The 18,492-nt window shown below is 41.4% G+C and overlaps 1 protein-coding gene across 2 annotated transcripts; it reads left to right on the top strand.

The window, feature by feature from the left end:
• Nucleotides 1,670–17,057, top strand: LOC8064256 (pre-mRNA-splicing factor ATP-dependent RNA helicase DEAH1). Of its 2 annotated transcripts, XM_021459147.1 has the most exons (27): nucleotides 1,670–2,215; nucleotides 2,527–2,657; nucleotides 2,752–2,937; nucleotides 3,019–3,102; nucleotides 3,354–3,440; nucleotides 4,487–4,520; nucleotides 4,593–4,647; nucleotides 5,440–5,499; nucleotides 5,603–5,674; nucleotides 5,822–5,885; nucleotides 6,357–6,436; nucleotides 6,522–6,589; nucleotides 6,709–6,766; nucleotides 8,362–8,419; nucleotides 8,505–8,567; nucleotides 8,743–8,811; nucleotides 12,601–12,690; nucleotides 12,920–13,006; nucleotides 13,107–13,222; nucleotides 13,310–13,376; nucleotides 13,462–14,502; nucleotides 14,585–14,647; nucleotides 15,731–15,854; nucleotides 15,927–16,027; nucleotides 16,144–16,206; nucleotides 16,293–16,365; nucleotides 16,456–17,057. In XM_021459147.1, the coding sequence occupies exons 1-27, from the start codon at nucleotides 2,116–2,118 to the stop codon at nucleotides 16,500–16,502; spliced, it is 3,141 nt and encodes a 1,046-aa protein (XP_021314822.1). In that variant the 5' UTR covers nucleotides 1,670–2,115; the 3' UTR covers nucleotides 16,503–17,057. The 2 variants fall into 2 exon arrangements, with proteins under 2 accessions (XP_021314822.1, XP_021314823.1); XM_021459148.1 differs by lacking the exons at nucleotides 1,670–2,215; nucleotides 2,527–2,657; nucleotides 2,752–2,937; ... (5 more) ...; nucleotides 5,603–5,674; nucleotides 5,822–5,885 and having other exon boundaries at nucleotides 6,366–6,436; nucleotides 6,506–6,589.

The raw sequence follows: 18,492 nt of genomic DNA, 5'->3' as shown, positions 1-18,492 counted from the left end.
GTGAACTATGTAGCCTTTTGTCCTTGCAAAAAAAACTATGCAGCCTTTTGCAACGTCATATGTCATCACACAATTTGAATGCAGATGCACCAAATTTACAGAAAATGCATACTAGAGCATCGTACTACAGAAAAAAGACCTGCATCACTTCCTCTTCCTCTTCAGCTGTCCAATATCTTTTCTTCGCTGTCCTATTTGCCTCATTGTTGTCAACTAGATCAGTGTCGATGTTCACTGGATCGTAAGTTGAAGTACCTTGTTTAGCAGCTTCAGGTGTTGCTCTCCTATAGGCACTTGATGGTGATTGAGATATCGAGTTGAAGCTCATAGTTTGACCAACCAAATGAAAATTTTCTCCATGCACTTGTGGTTGTGGCGGATAGTGTGGTTGTTGCATAAAATTCAAAAAACCACCTGCCGGATAGCCTCTGAAATTTGCATAGAATAGTCAGTCAATGACATATTATTATACCATCTCAAGGTACATGGTCTTAGCATCGCAAAAACACAGATCAAGTTGATAACAATGAGGCAAGAACTCAATCTATCATAACCTGTCTGGCTGTATTGAAGAAACCACTCAATCAATTAGAAGGCTTTACTCTCTTACATCTATAAACCTGTCTGGCTGCAGGAACTCAATCTATCATACTGTACTGCATCTTATACTGAATGTAAGAAGCACTCCTTCAGGTACTAACTTACAGACAATTTTCAATGGCAGTTACGTTTATGCTTGAAATATATCAACTCGATGGACCTTGTACAATGCACAGATATGTGAATAATTAACTATCACATGAGACCAAACTAAAATTCAGAATAGTCTTATACGGAGTTTCGAAATTATGTGCAAAATTTCTTAGACCTATGAAATGCATTAATGCGCCCAGCCTTTGCTAGCAATTGGAGTTCACCAATCTAAATGCATAGCACAGTTCGAAATCAACTGCTTACCATGAATTTAGGCCTTCTAGATTTCCATGAAGAGATGTAAATTTGGGGGTATGGCCCCCCATCCTACTCCTTTGCGGTGGCTGTGGCAGCACAAAAGAAGGCGGTGCTGGAGAGGCAGTCGACACAGCAGGGGAGGATACCGGCGGCGGCGTCGAAATCGGTGGCGGCGCTGGTGAGGACGCCGGAGACGGTGATGGCACAGACGAGGGCACAGTCTTCTTTCCCAGGCGGCTGGCCGCGTGCCCTCTCCCTCCTCTGTCGGATGCGAGCCGCCCGGAAGACTCAGGCGGCGGTGGATCCATGGCCGTTGGACTCTGCCCTAGCGGCTCCGATGGGGTGGGTTGCGAGAAGCTAGGAGGCAGAGGCACGGGAAGATGGAGTGGGGCGCGGGCTCGATGGCAAAGGCGCGGGAAGGTTGGGGCGAGGCGTGGGAAGATGGCGAAGGGGGCGGGCGGATGCGCGTGCGCACGGGATCTCCGGCGATGAAACTCTTCCCCTCAACGCGCGTTTCACGCGATTTCCAACTCGTTGGAAACAGCGCTAGCTCGTTTCACCGGGATGAAACGTTTCCCTTCTCTCTCCTCACTGTTTCATGCAAAAAGATGATGTGACAATGTATTTAATGTGCATGAAACATCATATGAAACTCTATTGAGACTGGCCTTAGGCCCATTGGTCAAGGCCCATTGTCAGAAGGAATAGGGTATGCTTCTGGCCCACACCCGAAGGCTGAGGCCTCAACCGCGCCAGCCGCCGCCCTTCGACACGGAGCCACGGCCACCGGACGCCGGAAGGGAGAGGGGAGAAGCCGAGGAGCAGAACCGGCCGCCACTGCACCGGCCGCCGTCCGTTGAGGTCGCCGCGTGCCGCCCTCCGCGGCTCCGCCACCACCCACCGCAGGCACACGCGCCGGGGTTGGATAGGTTGACGCCGCCGGTGCCCAACAGGCCGCAGAAGGAGGCGCCCCGGGAAGGCCGCGGAAGGAGGCGCCCCGCGTCTTCTAGTGCTAACTCCAGCCTCGCTGCCGCAATCACCTCCGCCTGATGTGTCTCTTCCACCTCGCACTGCCATAGCAGACAAACCCTAGCCCAACTCTCCCTTCCGTCGCCCATCCCACTCCTTTCGTCCGATTCGAGGAGGCGAACGTGGGGCTAAGGCATGGCGAGCGATGGGCAGCTCAGGGAGTGGGTCTCGGACAAGCTCATGAGCCTCTTGGGCTACTCCAAGAACGTTGTCGTCCAGTACGTCATCAGGCTTGGTACGCTAAGTTTCTTTTCATGTTGCTCGATTCTGTTCCTCTTCTGTTCGTTGTTCTTAGGACTTGTTTAGTTTCCAAAAATTTTCAAGATTTCCTGTCACATTGAACCTTTAGACATATGTATAAAGCATTAAATATAGATAAAATAAATAACTAATTATACAGTTTGCCTGTAATTTTCGAGACGAATCTTTTGAGCCTATTTAGTCTATAATTGGACAATAATTGTCAAATACAAACGGAAGTGCTACAGTAACCAAAACCAAAACTAAACAAGGCCTTACTATGGGATCACGTGCGTGCATTCCCAGCGAAGGAGTGCTCTTCTACCGGTGACCTCGTGAGCAAGCTCGTCGAGTTCGGGTTCACCTCGTCTGCGGAGACACGTACCTTTGCGTCGGATGTCTACGCCAAGGTTCCCCGTAGGGCCAGCGGCATCAGTGTATGTTTCAACTTCCTTCTTACATTGTTCTTCCCATCGCATTTTGTGATGGTTCCTTGTTCGTGGATAAAATACTTATTTTTGTTTGCTCCAGAATTACCAAAAGCAGGAGAGGGAGGCGGCAAAGCTTGTCCAGAAACAGAGCACTTACAAGCTGTTGGCCGACGAGGATGACAATACTGACAACCAGACACCAACAAGTCAAAAGACCTCAACAAATCCATCATCTAAGAGTCGAAAGCATTTCAGGAGGAAAGCAGATCAAGACAGTGGTGATGATGTATGATCCAAGTGCTAACAGCCCCCATCTCCCCTCCTCCGCTTTTACATACAATGACTCAAATTGAGATGTTATGTTTAGGAAATAGTGGCAAAAGATTCTGGAAGGAATGTCCGTCGGCGAACAGAAGAGGAGGATGAAGAAGGTGGCGACAGCAGCTCTGATGTATGTCTTCTTCTAGGACTAATATTTTGTTGTACATTAAATTGTAGAATTATGGTTTGTCAGCTACTACCTCCACCCGAAAATATAGCTACTTCTGGGTTTGTTTTAAGTCAAAAAACTATATGTTAACTTTAACCAAGTTTGTAGTTTTGTACAAAAATAATTAACATATATGATACCAAGTTTGTACAAAAAACTATACAGAGGGAGTAGTATTTATTGTTGAATCTGATTTATTTGATGCCTTGTAGGACGAGAAAGAAAGGATTAGAGATCAGCAGGAAAAGGCCCAGCTAGAAAGGAACATGAGAGAAAGAGATGCAGCTAACACAAGGAAGGTAATTATCCAATTAGCTGACACTTCTTGTTTTGCGTCTATTTCTTTTGGAGAACAAATAGATTATAGTTGTAGAGTTGAAAAGTATATTCCAAATGAAAACGCAGAAGATAATAAAATCAAAATATGACAGGATCTTGATTGCCGGAATATGTATTTTGATCAACATTTTGACTGTTGATATTTTTCGATGCTCCAATTGTAGGAATACCATTTAGTTAGCAATATATCAAAGTTCTGGAAACATTTCTGCTTCTTTGAGCTTTGTCTAATGAAGTTGTGCTTTTCCCCTCACTCTGCCATCTGCGGTAGCGATATATCTCTTGAGTTGAGGTTAGTTCACAGTTTGATTGATGGTTCTGGCCTTCTGGGCGCCCAAAAATAGTAAGGTCGCTTGTGAGCTTTGCAATTTTTACATGCTGAGGAACAACAATACCTCACAGAGTTCTTCCAGCAATCATGTTCCTGATCTTCTTAGTTTGTACCTTTTTCAGTTTTCTTAGAAAATAGCTGTCTTATAAAGAAGGTGTGATGTTTAACTGATTGTTCCTGGACATCATTATGAAGGGAGAAGGTGAACTTTTTTTCCAGCTGGATCTTTTTCTCGAACCAGCAGAAGAGCTGTCCGTCATTATACTATATATTAAGAAGAAGACACAAAGTACAAAACAACCACAGCAGAGCATTTACACCACAACCCACACAACTAAACTCAAAAAGAGAAAGAAGAAAAACCCAAGATTATAGAAGTGCAAGGTAGAACAATTTTTAAAGGATCTAACAGAACTCAGAGCCAAAGGGATACCAACTCAATGCCTCCTGCAGAACACCTTTGACTGGAGCCCTCTCAAATCCCCTGATGCAGGGTTTTTTTCCTCGGGAAACATATTCGTCTGGATGTGCCTTTTGGTCATGATTCATGCATCATTTGCCTACTAGATTTGCACGACACATTCTTCTGAATGTCGTGATTTTATTTCTTTCTAAACATATTGTTTTACGTGAAGTTTTAAACTGATACTTTGTTACTTGGTTTGTTTTCTTTAGTTGATGGAGCGACAATTATCTAAGGAAGAACAAGGTTTGTTACTTGGTTTGTTTTCAGCTTAATTATTATCTTCGCAAAATGTTATTGATACAAGGTCATTGACAGAAGAGCTTACTAGAAGATCTCAAGCAATGGACAAGAATGACACATCTGATCTGAGGTTTTCACCTTGCAACTCCAATTAGTTTTCAGTTGACTTATTGTCATAACTTTCTTTTGCTGTCTTACCAATTGCTTTGATAATTAATTAGCTTAATTTACTTGTTTCATTGCAATATTGAAAAAACTTGTTACTGAAAATAAATGCCACATAGCAATGGAACTTTCAAGTTAGGAAAAGAGAACAAACAATGCAATAAGATTTCAAGAGAAATCGTATTGAATTATGACTGGAAGTAATTTAGCAGAAGTGTTGAATTGTGAGTGCAATTGTTCAAATTTTCTATTTTTTATGGCGGTTTCAACTTTGAGAGAACTCGTTTCATGTCGAAAGAACTTGACCAACCTAGGAGGAACTAGGTGTGACCAATGCAATAGTAGGATGGAGAAACCACAATATTGATTATTTACTTCTGATGCTTATGATTTGTGACTAGAACCAGGTATTGAGTAACATTTAAGTTTGAAACATATATGATATGGTGGTGTTTCAGTAGAAGTTTGGTGTGCTGAAAGAAGTAGGTGTAACAGATCAAAAGTATAGATGAAACATGGACCCAATCTTTCTCTTGGAAATTGAACGGTCGTTTGTGCCCACTAACAAATAATTACTGTGCTGCTTTTGTTATATAGTATTCTTGAATTATTTATGTACCATAATCGATGATTGCATTGCCTTTGCTATTGCATGTCTTAGGTACAAAGAAGATTCAAGTTACAAAACAAAAAGATTTTGAGATTACTTTGTACTGAATTCACTTTGTAATGTCTTTCTCTTTAAATCAATGTGCAGAAAATTCTCAAGGCAAGCATACCTGCAAAAGCGTCGGGACAAAAAAATTGAGGAAATTCGGTGAGTACAAGAATACTTCTTATATGTGGGTTCATTACTGTAGTTTTTGGTGTCTAGATATCTGATTGTGCAGGTACTAACATTATTTTTGTGATATATGCAGTGATGAAATTCTGGACCACCAGTACATTTTTCAGGATGTGAAACTAACAGAGGCAGAAGAAAAGGAGTTGAGGTAACAACTAAATGAAGTCCTACTATGGAGATAATTCTCTGAAGCTAATTATGTTTTCCTTTTTTATTAGCTTTGTGCATACATTTCTAGACTATGCATTTGCATGTAAACCCTGACATGAACTGGTTTGTGTCATTGTGTGTGTAGTTACAAGATGAAGTTATATGGTCTTGTCAAAGAACATGTTGAGACTCCTGATGATGTTGGTGAGGTATGTTTTCTTCTTGGATCGATTTACTCATTTCATAAATGTTAGTTTGGATGTCTGATCATGTTTGATTATTTGAAGTGCATTAAAATATTCCAAATTCAGTCGCTCTGTTAAAAAAAGACTCAACCTGTGGGGATAAGACAGCCCCTGGGCATTTTATTATCTCATGCTGGTCGAGAAAACCCTGGCCCCACCCATACACAGCGGCACCATAGTCCATGTGAGAACGACCATGACCGGTGCCAGACCTTAGACCTGTGCTTTCGTGTGGGACAGAATTGGGAACAAACAAGTATGTATGTGCTGCACTAGTACCTAAAATTCTTGCTTACACAATGCCTTCATGCGCCTAAAATGTGCATATGGCGTCGCCTAGGTGTCCGCCATAAACGCAGGAGGGACCATACAACATGCTGTACACATGTCTGTTAGTATCTTTAATGCTAACGAGTTTATGTACATGCATTTCAGTACAAAATGCCTGAAGCTTATGACATGGGTGAAAATGTCAATCAAGAGAAGAGATTCTCCGTGGCCATGCAGCGGTACAAGTAAGGTTTACATTATGACCTCTTATGTGCATGATTGCATGCAATTTTCTTATTCGGGCGTCCTGATAGTTTCATGAACAAGCAGAGATCCTGAGGCCAAAGATAAAATGAACCCTTTTGCTGAACAGGAAGCATGGGAAGAACACCAAATAGGTAATGCCACATATCTGAAACAAACTCCCACGTCTCATGATCTCTTTAAGTGTTACCTATGGTCTTCATATATATTTCGGAAGAGACTGACATGGAAGAAAACTATGTACTTGTTCCAGGAAAATCGAAACTGCGATTTGGATCCAAAGATAAGAAGACGTCTTCAGATGAGTATCAGTAAGTTGCTCTTTTTGTGCTAAATGAATTAATTGTGCCACTAAAGGAAACCATTTGTCTTTTTACCCATTTATTCAAAATCTTGCCTCCTAAAGGCTGTCTCAAATTGCTGTTTTTTGTTGGCGGGAGGAGGGGGGGGGGGGGGGGGGGGGTGAATGGAAGTTCGTTGATGCTTTTGGATCACACTCTGAAGCCGGTGCTGGTTATAATATGCATTTTAGAGAGTTGTGTTACAAGCTCAGAGGCTACCCTAGGAACATGTATTGGAGCCTGGGTGCCCTATACGTCGGAGCCCTACAGTTTATTATTGACAAACATCGAATCTTTGGTCACATGCATGGAGCATTAAATAAAGATAAAAATAAAAACTAATTACACAGTTTACTTGAAATTTGTGAGATGAATTTTTTGAGCCTAGTTACTCCGTGATTGGACAATGTTTGTCAAATAAAAACGAAAGTGCTACAGTAGCCAAAAAACCAAAATTTTGCCAACTAAACAAGGCCATATATTGAGAAGAAATAAAGGGGAAAGATCCCTTACAAACACACACTTGCACAGACCAAGAGCATTAGCACCTATGTACAAACACAACTCAACCTTGACCAAAGATCAATCCAGGCTCGGCAAAAGGGCTAAGAGGTGGGAAATTCCTCGAATACTGTCTAGACCCAAAGTTTTAGTTCTTCACCATGGTGACAATCTTGACAATCTACCAAAATGGGGGAGGAGAGGGACGGACGAAAGGCCACAGAGGAGAAAGGGAGACCAGGACTCCAGGAGATCAGGAGGTGAACTTGTGGGTGGGGAGGCTCTCACTCCACTTTCTCTCATCCTCGGTTCCGACGCAGTGCCCATTAAACTTGTGTCCTGTGGGCGCTGGAACCAGCGTGTTGGGAGTGTACATCTACCCCTGTTCAACTGCAATGGTCTGAGCAGGGGAAGGGGATGATTCATCGCCAGCAGAGGTGCTTTGGAGTGGTCACTGGATGACTGGATGAGAATATGAGACGGTTAGCCAGAAACAATACGTGTGTGATCAGGCAGCCATGTTTGATTGGACGCAAAGTACCCACACAAGCTGTTCCGTGCAGGATGCCAATGACCACAAACAAGAACCGGTAGGGGCATGTCCAAGCCTCAACTAATGTCTGAGCTGAAGGCAAAAAACATTAGTCTTGATTGCCCTGTTGCCGCTGTAGACACAAGCAGCCATAGGACCATCCAGAAGCATGAGAAGATAGTCTGCCGGCGAGGAGGTTGTGAGCGAGAATAGTCAGTTGGAGGTCTGCATCTACAAGAATTGGGTAACTGGCAATGTTATAAAAGTTATATTGGTTCAGGGACTTCTGCTACTTGGTGCTATTTGCTACTTACCTGGGAATCTTTGTGGGTGCAAATTTTCTTGAGAACAGACTTTTTTAACCTAATTCAGCAGTAAGCTCTATTTCATATGTAGTGCAAAGAGTTTGTGCATAAATTTTGTTTGAACTGAACTATTTCTATTGCATGACATCGATGAATAATGTTGACTACTTGACTGCGCCTTTGTCTGACACTTGATTTCTTCTTGTATTACATTTACAACTTCTTAGGTATGTATTTGAAGATACGATTGATTTTGTTAAATCATCAGTCATAGAAGGAACCCAGGTAATCAGTTAAATGCTTTTAATTTCCTTGTTTATTGTGATGTCTTTAAGAGGTATTGTTATCTTACTGAAATTTCCTATTCTAGCCTGAAGACGATTCAGATAAAGAGGACGTTGAAGCAAAAGATATTTTGAAAAGGGAGCTCCAGGTTAGTGTGATTACTGGTCATAGAACATGTAGTTGTGGTCCATATGTGATGTGTGGCCTTTTCTTTTGCTGTGATGGAAGCATAGAACATGTGTACTTCTATTGGCAGCTGCATACATTCCTGAAAGATTTATGTTAATATCCTCTTTATTAACAATTCTCCTTTTCTGAACTAGGATGAGCGAAAGACACTTCCAATTTTCAAATTTAGGGATGAACTGCTTAAAGCTGTAGAAGAGTATCAGGTTTGTGTTGCTTTTGACCTTTTGTAATGATGTTGCTTGATGATCATTATTTGGATGACGCATGGCATCCTTAGATTAAATCATAGAATCCAGGGAAAATTAGTTACGTAGCATCGAAAGATCTCCACATTCAAATAATGCCATTAAAAGTTCTGTAAAATAGCATCAAAGAATAAACATCACGCTAAACTAGCATTCTGTCACATTTGCTGATAACGCCGTCCACCTGTCTGTCTGATCGCCACTTCTTCCTCCTTGTGAACGGTCACGGCAGTTTCCGCTAGCCACAGGTTGCACTGGCCACACTCTAGGGTACATGCCAAGTTGTGGGGGGCGCTGCTCTGCAGTGACCCCGTGAGGTTGGCGTCCGGCGCCTCTGGACACGTTGAGGACACCTCCACGCTGTGGCTTCAGCATGACTCTGCGAACCCTACATGGCTATCACAGCCACGAGCGTTGTGGAAACAGTTGCAACCTGTGAGCCACTGCCGCCATCGATTGGTCGGCGTAGGAGCGGCAATGCCAATCAGCAGCAATGCATCGCCAAGCTCTAGCTCCTTTGCAACCCAATCTCTCCTTTGTCTCTCAGCACCAGCACATGCTTCCCCAAATCCACCAACCAGATCTACAACAATACCATTTTTCAGGCAAAAGAATGCATCTACAACAGTGTCAATGCGTCACCAGGTTGCTTGACGGAATGCTTTGCTTCCAATTTTTTTGGGTAAAGATAGATAATGCACTGGGATCCTCCAAATATAGTCCATATGTAATGTGTTTTCAATATTCAAAAGTAGAATATGTAATGGATCAAAGATGACACTTCACGTTTAATAAAGTATACACAAGTATATATGAGTATGATATGTTACTGGGATAAGTAGATTCAAGTAGAACTTTTTGTCAATTGAGTTTCCGGTCTGGCCAAGATTCACCAAGTATGTAATGTGCAACAAAGCTCTATTGCAATGCCCATAGGGCCAAATATGAAGAGGTACAAAGTGCAGATAGCACCCTACACTAAAGTCTCAATACAGTATACATATATCTAGTACCCCCTCAAACTCATGGTAGTTCAACAGCACTGAGTTTGGGGAGAATAACTATTTGTGTGCCCTAGTCTGTGCTTTCATGAAAATATCCTCTAGCTGAACGTCAGAAGGCACATGGTGGAGAGTCGTAGCATAATCATGCACTTGCGATCTCGTATAAGAAGCATCGATGCCAATGTGTTTGGTGAGTTCATGTTTCACTGGGTCCCTGGCCATATTGATTGCACTATCGTATAAGAAGCTATCAGAGGAGAGGGGAGTCGGTGCAGTAACTGGCACGACGAAATCCTCAAGCAGCCATCGTAGCCAAGTCACCTCCATAGTCACAATTGCCATAGCCCGCAACTTAACTCAGCCTCACACTCGAACGGGAAACTGCAGTCTGCTTTTTGGTCTTCTAGGCAATCAAGCAGGAGCCAAGAAAGACACGATAAGCGGAAAGAGAGCGACGGTCAGAGTGATCACTAGCCCAAGTGGCATCAGAATAAGCCCAAAGCTGGAGGAAAGAAAAGGCAGCGAGAAATGGTTCCATGAAGGTATCACATAACACGAAGGAGGTGGGCAAATGATGGCAGGTTTGAAGATCAATTTTAATAAGAGTGAAGTGGTGATGATTAATGATGACAATACTTGGGACTCAACTTATGCTGATATCTTTAATTGCCAAGTGGGTAAATTCCCTATCAATTATTTGGGAGCACCTATTAGCGCCAGTAGGCTACATCTAACTGACTGGTTACCTTTGATTGATAAAAGTAATAAGAGGCTGGACATAGCTGGCAGAGCAACTTTAATATGTTGCAGTCTTAATAATTCGCCTATATATCATATGTCTGTGTACTTGCTTCCTAAGATAACTATTGATAACATTGATAAAATCAGAAGAACCTTTTTTTGGCAAGGGGTGGCACTAAAAGGAAATATCACTTGTCATATGGACTAAGATCTGTAAGAGCAAAAAGAAAGGGGGTTTGGGCATTAAAGATTTAAAGAAAATGAATATCAGTTTGGTGATGGAAGTTTGAGCACGAGGAAGGGTTGTGGCAAGATATTATTAAGGCCAAATATTTTCATAATCATAAAAGTACTGACTCTCCTATTTGGTATGATCTTCTCATCAGGGGAGAAGCATTAAGATTGCCAGATTGGTAATGGTAGAAAGACTAGATTCTGGATTGACCCTTGGCTATATGAAAAACCTATTTACACAATTGCCTCAAGGCTCCCAACTCTGTTTATCTGTGAACAAAAAGATGTGATTATAGCTGATGTGAAAATGGAGTGATACAGATTACTTTTAGGAGATGGTTAACAGAAAAACTAAAACTTTGCTGGGAGAGAATATGGGCTGATGTGGAGAGATTTCAACTTGAGATATTGAGAAAAATCATTTTTTTCTCTGTTAAATCTGTGTATAGTGCTTTAACTATAAATGATGCTAGTCCTTTTCACAAAAGAATCTGGAAAGGGAAAGTGCCTCAAAAGATTAAGTTCTTTATGTGACTTATGACAATGATGCTATCTTAACTGAGGATAACCTGATCAAGAGGAGTTGGGTAGGGAACCCAATGTGTCATTTCTGTGATCAGGATGAATCTATTGATCATCTCTTATTTACTTGTCCAACTGCAAAAGTAATTTGGGCTGTGATTGCTAAATGTATTGGGGCAACTAATGTTCCTACATCTTTAGCTCAATGTTGGATATGGTGTGACTTGTGGCTGCCTAAGGGCAAGAACTTTCAAATGTGGGGGATTGGTGCAATATGCTGGGCCATTTGGAAATCTAGGAACAAAGTCGGCTTTGATGGAAACAAGATTAACAATCCCGTTGAGATTATTGGTCATGCGTGTGCTTTTATGCGTTATTGAATAGGTCTGTATGCTGAAGTGGACAGTGAAATGCTCATCAATGGAGTCAACACTATGCTCAGAGTGGTGGGAGGGGGTATCTGGGCACAACTGGAACAGAGGGAGCACCAAGAGGAAAACGACCTGAATGAGTAGCTGAAGAAGTGGAAGTTAAAGGAACAGGAAAACAGTTGGATTTTCATTAGTCTAAGGTTTTCTGTGACGACAGTGCTTGACCTTGAAAGGACTGCAATTGTCGTGTTATGTTTCGTTCTAGACTGTAATATGGCGGGTTTATCGTAGTTTAGCTCCTGGAGGCTATATCTGACTCTGAGGCAGAGCTTCAGATATGCTGGAGACAGTCGCCTGTTATCTTTTTTCTTCTTTGGTTCTTCAGACACATGTATTCCCATTTCACTGAATGGAAATGGGGCTAGCCTCATGTGGGAAAAACAAGGGACCTAAGTAGGAGAAGAAACAAACTGACTGAAGATGTGGATAGACTGAGAAATGTCAGGACAAGTGATACCAAGATAGACAAGACTCCCAACACGATGACAATACTGAGTGGGTTCGTTGAGAGGTGCACCATCAGTGGGGCACAAGTGAATACCAAGCTCCATAGGTGTATCAGCTGTGCGAATATTAGTGAGAGCAGCACAAGAAAGGATATCTTGAGTGTATTTTCTTGGGAGAGGTAGATCCTAAGGGGTCCCAAATCAGACCGCAATACGAAAGTCTAAATACAATATATGTATATAACATATCAATGTTCACAAACTACCAAACTCAGATTGTATCTAGGACTAAACTGGTCCACTCTAGGTTCATAGCTATAGGAATTTCGACTTTAGTTGATGTTCTGACAACCTTGTTTCTCTTTGTAGGTTATTGTCATAGTGGGTGAGACTGGGTCCGGTAAAACAACACAAATACCTCAGTATCTTCATGAGGCTGGGTATACTGCGAAAGGAAAGGTAAGATATCCATAAGCTCCATTACTGTAGTGAGAATATGACGAGCATCGTCTGTGTATGTTTTAATTGGTCTTATACACGAGGTATGGGCTTTTCCCTAGTAGCTCTCTGAGCTCCAGTTTCATGAAACGTGCAAGTAGCAAGTAGGTTAGGTTTAGGCCATGATGTTTTTTTGCCTATATTTACAGCCTCTAGTAGCCATGCACTAAAGGTATTTAATTTTGTGCAGGTTGCATGTACTCAACCTCGTCGAGTGGCTGCCATGAGTGTTGCAGCAAGAGTATCTCAAGAAATGGGTGTTAAACTTGGACATGAGGTTGATTTTTTTGCTTAATTCTAATGTCACATTGTTCACAATAGGAATTTCATTCAATGGATATTCTATCATATCATAATTTGTAATAACTACTGTTCAGGTTGGTTACTCTATAAGATTTGAGGATTGCACTTCAGATAAAACAATTATTAAGTACATGACTGATGGAATGCTTCTGAGGGAGTTCCTTGGTGAACCAGATTTGGCTAGCTATAGGTATCCATTTATGAAAGCAGCTGTGTTTGTTCCTCCCCCAAAGTATCACAGACCTTTCTTATGTTTGTTTCTTTATTTTTGCTGCAGTGTTGTCATGGTTGATGAAGCTCACGAGCGTACCCTCTCCACTGATATCTTATTTGGTCTGGTGAAGGTTAGCTAGCTTGATGTATTGCAACTATATTTGATACAAACTCAAAATGTTACCATGTACATTAATATGGTTTCCCTGCCTTCAGGATATTTCTCGTTTTCGACCAGACCTGAAGTTGCTCATTTCTAGTGCCACCCTTGATGCAGAAAAATTTAGTGACTACTTCGATTCAGCTCCTATTTTCAAGATACCTGGGAGGCGATACCCGGTTGAAATTCATTATACAAAAGCCCCAGAGGCTGATTACATAGATGCAGCAATTGTCACTGTTTTACAGATACATGTGACACAACCCCCTGGAGATATCCTGGTGTTTCTCACAGGTCAGGAGGAAATTGAAACAGTTGATGAAATCCTTAAACACAGAACAAGGGGCTTAGGCACCAAAATATCAGAATTAATTATATGTCCTATTTATGCAAATCTACCTACCGAGCTGCAAGCTAAGATATTTGAGCCAACTCCCGAGGGTGCCCGTAAGGTGGTTCTGGCCACTAATATAGCAGAGACTTCATTGACCATTGATGGTATAAAATATGTTATTGATCCAGGCTTTTGTAAGATCAAATCATACAATCCCCGCACTGGAATGGAATCTCTACTTATTAATCCTATCTCAAAAGCTTCAGCAAACCAGAGGGCAGGAAGATCTGGTCGCACTGGACCTGGAAAATGCTTCCGTCTTTACACGAGTTATAACTACATGCACGACCTAGAAGATAATACTGTTCCGGAGATCCAACGAACCAATCTTGCGAATGTTGTGCTTACACTCAAGAGTCTTGGTATTCATGACTTGGTTAACTTTGACTTCATGGATCCACCTCCATCAGAAGCCCTATTAAGAGCTCTGGAACAACTTTTTGCTCTCAGTGCACTCAACAGTCGTGGAGAGTTAACCAAGACTGGAAGAAGAATGGCAGAATTTCCACTGGATCCTATGTTGTCAAAGATGATTGTTGCTTCAGAGAAGTACAAGTGTTCTGACGAGGTCATCTCCATTGCATCCATGTTGTCAATTGGCAATTCTATATTTTATCGTCCGAAGGACAAACAAGTTCACGCAGATAATGCAAGGTTGAACTTCCACACTGGCAATGTTGGGGACCATATAGCACTACTAAATGTATGATTCCCTGCCTGTTTACTTTTGTAAGCACACACATGCACACACCTTTTATATGTTCAATGCTAACTTATTCTTGCAGGTGTATAGTTCTTGGAAAGAAACAGACTATTCAACTCAATGGTGTTATGAAAACTATATACAGGTATTTACCTGCTCATACTTATTATCCTCAGGGTTAATTTCTTGGCCTGAGTTCTTATTATCTGATCAGCCAGTAAACGTCCTCTTTTATTATTTATTTTTCATATTTTCTCAGAAGGTATATTTGTACATAAGAAATGGAAAATGGTGGGGATGACTTAGATATTGTAAACAAAGTATTGATGAAATAGGATGGAGACCTCACCTGCTGTTAGCGCATTATTGAAATTTGATTGTTGGTCCCTTGAGAAAAACTTGCTTTTAATATTTGCTGTACCCAAAAAATCCTGTGACCTACTGGTTAGTAATGGTTTTTGTTTCCCTGATTATACCTCAACAGTTTGTGCTGCTTATATTTTCTGATTATGGGCCCAACTTTCACTAGGCTGTCTTGTAACATTCTTGCGAATTTCAACTATATTTGTCTGAATACCCTCTTCCAAGTACACATCATGGGCCATGAACATTGAATTACCGTTATATCCCAAAACCCTGATTCCCAAAAAGCCAATGTGAAATTCTTTAAAAGTGTGAGGAATCAAAATTCTATAATATCTAATTAGATATGAGTGGAATCAGCAAGCAGCTGCATACTATCTTATTGTGTCTTAGGTTCATAGGCTACGCTAATGTTCATCAAAAAACTCTGTTAGAGTGCTTTAGAGTGGGGTTACACATATAAAGTTTCCTTAGTGTTTCAACGCTGCCGAGAGGTTCAAGATCCATGACGGGCACTGGATACGCTGTTCAATTACTACTACATCTACTGTTACACTATAGTATTTCTATGGGCTTCTTTGCAACAGTAACACACTAAAAGTCATCAGCATTCTGATTTCTATAGCGCTTTAGATGCTTCTGCCTGTAGTTGTAGCTGTAAATGCTCTAATACCTAAGTTATATATTTAACTTTTATAATCTTGGTGACTCTACATAGCATCCACTGGAGTACATATCAAAGGACAGTTATTGTTTTTAGCTATCAGCCTTGTAACAGAATTCATCTTTACATACTAGTTGAAATTTATCTGTTGATCCTTGATTCTGCAAATTTATGTGGTAAAATTATCATTGGATAATTCAGGTGCGCAGCATGAAGAGGGCAAGAGATATTCGGGATCAACTAGAGGGGCTTATGGAAAGAGTTGAGATTGAGATTTGCTCAAATGCCAGTGATTTAGATGCTATTAAAAAAGCTATAACATCAGGTATGAGCCTTTTGGGTATTCTTCAGTGCTTTCTAACAATACAATGATTCAATTATTTCATGTGTGCTGTAGGTTTCTTCCATCATTCTGCACGGTTGCAGAGGGATGGTACATATAAGACTGTCAAGAACCCTCAGACCGTACATATCCATCCTAGTTCAGGACTAGCGGAGGCAAGTTCATTTGATTGTACATCATGTCATTTTCATAGCATTCATAATTCTACCTTTTCTTCTGCGAGTTTTAGTTATGATTTCTTGTGTTATGTTCTTATATATGCTGTATGCAGATACGTCCGCGGTGGGTAGTATACCACGAATTAGTTCTCACAACAAAAGAGTTTATGCGCCAGGTATGCCCTGTTATTCAGAATCTCATTAAGACCTGCAGGAGAATTTGTTGTATATTGATGTGACGATTGATACTGTGGCACTACAGGTGACGGAACTGAAGCCTGAATGGCTGGTAGAGATAGCACCACATTATTACCAACTAAAGGACGTGGAAGACTGTGAGTCTTGATTGTGACGCCATTAATCGCTCAACCTAGTTTTTGTTGTATGAGCTATGACTTAAATGCCTCTTCCTTTTTCCTGCACAGCTGGAACAAAGAAGCTACCAAAGGGCCAAGGACGAGCTGCATTGTAGCTAGGACCCATGGATGTTGCGTTTGACTCAGCCTAGGAGCATCAGGCTTTCAGTGAAGATGTATATAACTCCTTTACTGCGAACAGGATAGATGATGTCACTATTCATTGTCCTGCTTAGGTTTTAGAGTAGCTGGTTGTTCATGTAAATTGTGACATGAAGACATGCTATAATTGTCACACTAGGGGAGCGCTGGCATACGACGTTTGGTGTTGTCCAAGCAGGACAATGAATAGTCAGCATCCTGCCGCCAAGCTGGAAGATGGTCAGCATCCTGACGCCATGCTGGAAGATGGTCAGCATCCTGCCGCCGTTGGGACCATTGTCCAAGAAAATGCAAATCTTGGGGTTTAAATTCGGGATGAATATGGGATTTTTCCCATAGTACGGGATTCTGCAAAAACATATGTTCTGAATCTCTGTAAAATAGGGATGGTCATACTGGGAAAAATGGATGGTTGGGATGGAATCGTCAGTTTTTGTATCTGAATAATTCAGTCACGGTCCATTAACTTGGGCCTTGTTTAGTTGACAATTTTTTTGGATTTTGGGTACTGTAGTACTTTCGTTTGTTTGTGGCAAATATTGTATAATCATAGACTAATTAGGGTTAAAAGATTTGTCTCGTGATTTACAAATAAACTGTGTAATTGGTTTTTGCTTTCGTCTAAATTTTATACTTCATGTATGTGCCATAAGATTTGATGTGACGGAGAATCTTGAAATTTTTTGGGAGCTAAACAAGGCCTGGCACCGTATTTATACAGATAGATGATAATAGTTTTATAAAAGTAGAGAGACTCTTTTATACTGTTTCTAAATAAAATATAGATGTTTTGACATGACTACATGACTTGCCTAAGAATATCATCACCTGGCTTAGGCAGCGTTCCTTCGCGTTGGATCCTTGAATGTCTAGCCAGCAGTCCCCAGGCCAAGGCGGCAACCTTAAAAGCCATTTTAGTGCTTGCTGGAGCTGTCTAGTTTAGGTATCATGGCCGGCTGCTTAGCAGCCATGTTCCTGGAAACTTAAGTATTATTTTATAACGTGAGAATAGAAACATTCGTATTTTTAGAATATAAATATTCCTAGAACGTGGAATATAGGAATGTGAATGTAGGACATGTTTTCGTTCCTAGGCTTGGTGTTGGAATTTGCATGCTTGGACTACAACCTAGCTCACTCATTGTCTACTCTTGAATATTCGTATTGCTAGTGGACATGACCTTAGCAGCCAAGTTCTCGGAACATAGGGTACGTGGTACGGGAACGTGGTATGCGGTACGACATTCTTATAAACTATGGAACGTAGGGGGTATATAGCTTCGTCTCGTTCCTTTAAGTTGCGGAACGTGTTCCACTTTCTAAAGGAACGTGTTTGGGACGTACTGGTTGGCTCAGGTAGTTTTACGTGTTGTTTTGAATCAAATGAGTTCGATTCCTAGCGTGATATAGTTTACTATTGTATTTTTGTTTCATTTAGGGCTGTCCAACTCCAACCTTAAGGCTCATTGCAGGTCTAGGCCAATGAGTCAATCACCATCTAGATTTTTCGCCGACCGCTCACGGACAGGCACGGCGCAGTATGCACACACACCACGAAGTTCCATAGTCGCTTGGGACTGACGTTCCTATGATTGCTCCTATATATGATTCATGTTCCACCACATTTGGGAACGATGTTCCATGATGTTCCCGTTCCACGTTTCGGAACGAAGTTCCTGGAACGGAAAACGTGTCCATGTTCCGTACCCCGCCTGCTAAGGACATGACTGCTGGAGGCTCGAGAAAATAAATGGGCCTGACGGTGAGGGGTTAGGGTACTTCCAATGCAGATACTGCCACATAAGTATTTTATTGTTGTGACAAGGTATTTATTGAAAAGAGAAAACAACAAATATAAACCAGGTTTAAATTAGAAACAATATCTATACGAGAATCAAGACATAAAGTGATATGATTGTTTGTGAATGAAGAGAGAATAAATGT

This window comes from Sorghum bicolor, chromosome 4 (genome assembly GCF_000003195.3).
Source record: "Sorghum bicolor cultivar BTx623 chromosome 4, Sorghum_bicolor_NCBIv3, whole genome shotgun sequence".
In the NCBI taxonomy this organism is placed as follows: domain Eukaryota; kingdom Viridiplantae; phylum Streptophyta; class Magnoliopsida; order Poales; family Poaceae; genus Sorghum; species Sorghum bicolor.
Note: the sequence above shows the minus strand (reverse complement) of the source record. Positions and strands in the feature narration are given on the sequence as shown.